Here is a 2,571-nt window from a genome sequence, read left to right on the forward strand (position 1 = left end):
GTCCCCGCAGGATCGGGAGGAGTGGGGGCGGCGCCCCTCCAGCGGCCGCAGTCTCCCCTTCTGGGACGCGCAGCTCTCTGCCCTCCCCCCACCCCCCCGGCTTGCTCCCTTCCTGCCTCTCTCCACCTCCCCTGCCCGCGCTCCGGCCACCGCCGCGTTCTCCCTCCACATTGTCCGCCGTTTATTGCCTCTCCGTCCCCTCCCCCGCCTGGCCTTCGGCCTGGGTATTTCCTCACTTTTTATAACTTACTTTGATCCGGCCTCTCTTTGTCCTCGCTTCCTTCGCAAATTTTATTGTCCCCGTAGCCGGGTCTTTGATTAGACAGGACGGCCTCCCTGCCCGCCGAAGTTTCCAAACTGTACTCGGGCGTGCCCTGCTTGAGCAGCTCCCCAGGCGCGCCCAGCAGCGGCTCCGCCTTCACCGCCGCCTGGCCCTGCCCCGGGGCAGCTTCGCCGCGCTGCGCCGGCTCCAGCCAGGTGCGGAGGTACCTGCTCTCGGCCGGCGGGACGCCCTGGGGCTGGAGGTAGGGGTGGTAGACGGACGGCAGGCTTCCGGACGCGTGCGGGCTCAGCGGCGCCCAGGAGGCGCCGAACACCGGCGCTTTGGGCTGGAAGCTGCACGAGGGGAACTCCAGGTGCTCGGCGTGGCCCGGCTGCCGGGGGCTCGCGTACTGGCCGGAAGGAAACTTGGCCGGAGGCGCGTCCTCACTGTCGTGACTTATGATCGAGTCGACATAATAGCTGCTAAGCGTCCCAGAAATGGACATTCTCAGACATTATCCGGGCGCTCGCAGGGGGAAGGGAAGCGCTCGCGCGGCGGCGCCCAAGCAGGGAGAGGTGGCACCCGGACCGGTGTGAGGGCTTTCGGACGCGACCCCCCCCAGCCCCCCACCCTCCCACCCCCACCCCTGCTCAACTTCTCAGCCAACAAAGTACAGTGGAGCAGCCCGGCTCAGCGCTCCTTGCAAAATGATTGGTCAAAGTTTTTCCGACTGCCTGATAAAGCGTCAGCTCCGACATAAATCAATCGGGCGAGGGGGCTGCGCCCTGGCTGTCATCCGTCCGCACCGCATTCCATATCGAGGATGGATTGTTTTATGCTGATGCAATGTGCTATCACGTCAGGGCTCCGGCGGCCACGTAACCTCAGCCCGAGCTGCTGGCCGCCCCCTCCCCCTCCCCGCCTTTGCAGGAAGGGGGGTAGTTCTCGACGTGGGGCGGCGGGGGCGGAGGAGAGGCGGAGGGAAGCGGCGCGCCGCCTCGGGAGGGACAAGGACGCAAGCTGTGGAGCCCTCTCCCCAGGCGGGCTGGGGAGGGAGGGAGGGACACGAGGGCAGAGGGAGGGAGAGAGTCCCAGCCCAGGGAGCTGCCAGAGAGGCCCGACGGGATAATTAAAGAGGAGGTGGCCCTGTCCCCCCCGCCACCTACACACACCTCCACCTCCACCCCGCAGGCCCTCATTTCCTCTCCTCTGTCCCCTTGACAGAAGATGTTTATTAAACGACAACAGCAGCAGCAACCCACAGGAGATGGAGTAAAAGGGATGGGGGAGAAGTTGGGGATTTTATAGGACGTTTTCTGCTTTGGAGGGGGCTCTCTGTGCACTATTTGGGGAGATTTACGTGACTGGGAGCTTCCCCGGGTGCCTCAGTAGCTGAGGGACAGGGAGCCAGGGGAGTAAAATGAGATAAGTGTCCAAGAATCCACTGTCTATCCTGAAATTAGAACCTACCTGAGGTTAAAGGGATTCATCAGGCCCTGAAAACTTGAGCCTACAAAAGAGTTTAATACAACTAACCAAGGAGCCAGGGGAGTAAAACGAGATAAGTGTCCAAGAATCCACTGTCTATCCTGAAATTAGAACCTACCTGAGATTAAAGGGATTCATCAGGCCCTGAAAACTTGAGCCTACAAAAGAGTTTAATACAACTAACCAAAGCTCCTTTAAATTTCTTGGGCCTTTCCCTGGCCCTGGCCAGAGGGATGGATTGGGGCGAGCACAGCCATTTCTCCTTTCTTCCACTGAATAACGTTCCAGGCCACTAAAATTGTCCACATGATGGAGCCGAACGTGAGAAAGGGTTAAGGGAACTTCCTTGAGGTGTCAGCAGAGCAGAGGCTTGGGAAGGGGTCCCAAGTTATCCCCCCTTCCACCCAGAGAGGAAGGAGCCAGGCCGAGTTCTCGACCCTCGTGTCCCGCTCCTCTCTCCGGGGATTGCTGCTCTGAGCGACTTCCCCACACGGGGACTGGGCACCAGCGTGGACAGCGAGCCTGCGGAGTCGGTCTCGCCCACCCGCTGCCTGGCCTCCCACGGACCCTCGCTGGAGCTTGCAGATAGCCCGTTTTATTGGTATCTGCTGCGCGGCCCTGCGCCGGGACTCCCCCGGGGCCACCGGCTGGCTTCCTGGCTCCTCTCCCAGCCTTGGATCCTGCAGCTTCTGCCCTGGGTGCAGTCGACTCTCGCGATGTGGGGCGCTGGGGGAGGCGCGGCCCCAGGACAGACGCGGTTCCCCTTAGGCTGGGTTTAGGGACAGACTGGGGCGGATTCCTCGGCAATTCTCTGACTCTGG

At 61.9% G+C, this 2,571-nt stretch overlaps 1 protein-coding gene across 1 annotated transcript in view; it reads right to left on the reverse strand.

Annotated features, from left to right (window-relative positions):
• Positions 1–975, reverse strand: part of HOXB9 (homeobox B9) — a 6,315-nt gene extending 5,340 nt beyond the window's left edge. Inside the window, exon 1 of the mRNA XM_008568883.1 lies at positions 251–975. Within this exon, the coding sequence (XP_008567105.1) occupies positions 251–767 (517 nt within the window). The 5' untranslated portion in view covers positions 768–975. The remainder of the gene's footprint in view (positions 1–250) is intronic.
• Between the last annotated feature and the right edge of the window lie 1,596 nt (positions 976–2,571).

The sequence above is a fragment of the Galeopterus variegatus genome, unplaced genomic scaffold, assembly GCF_000696425.1.
Source record: "Galeopterus variegatus unplaced genomic scaffold, G_variegatus-3.0.2 Scaffold450, whole genome shotgun sequence".
Lineage (NCBI taxonomy): Eukaryota > Metazoa > Chordata > Mammalia > Dermoptera > Cynocephalidae > Galeopterus > Galeopterus variegatus.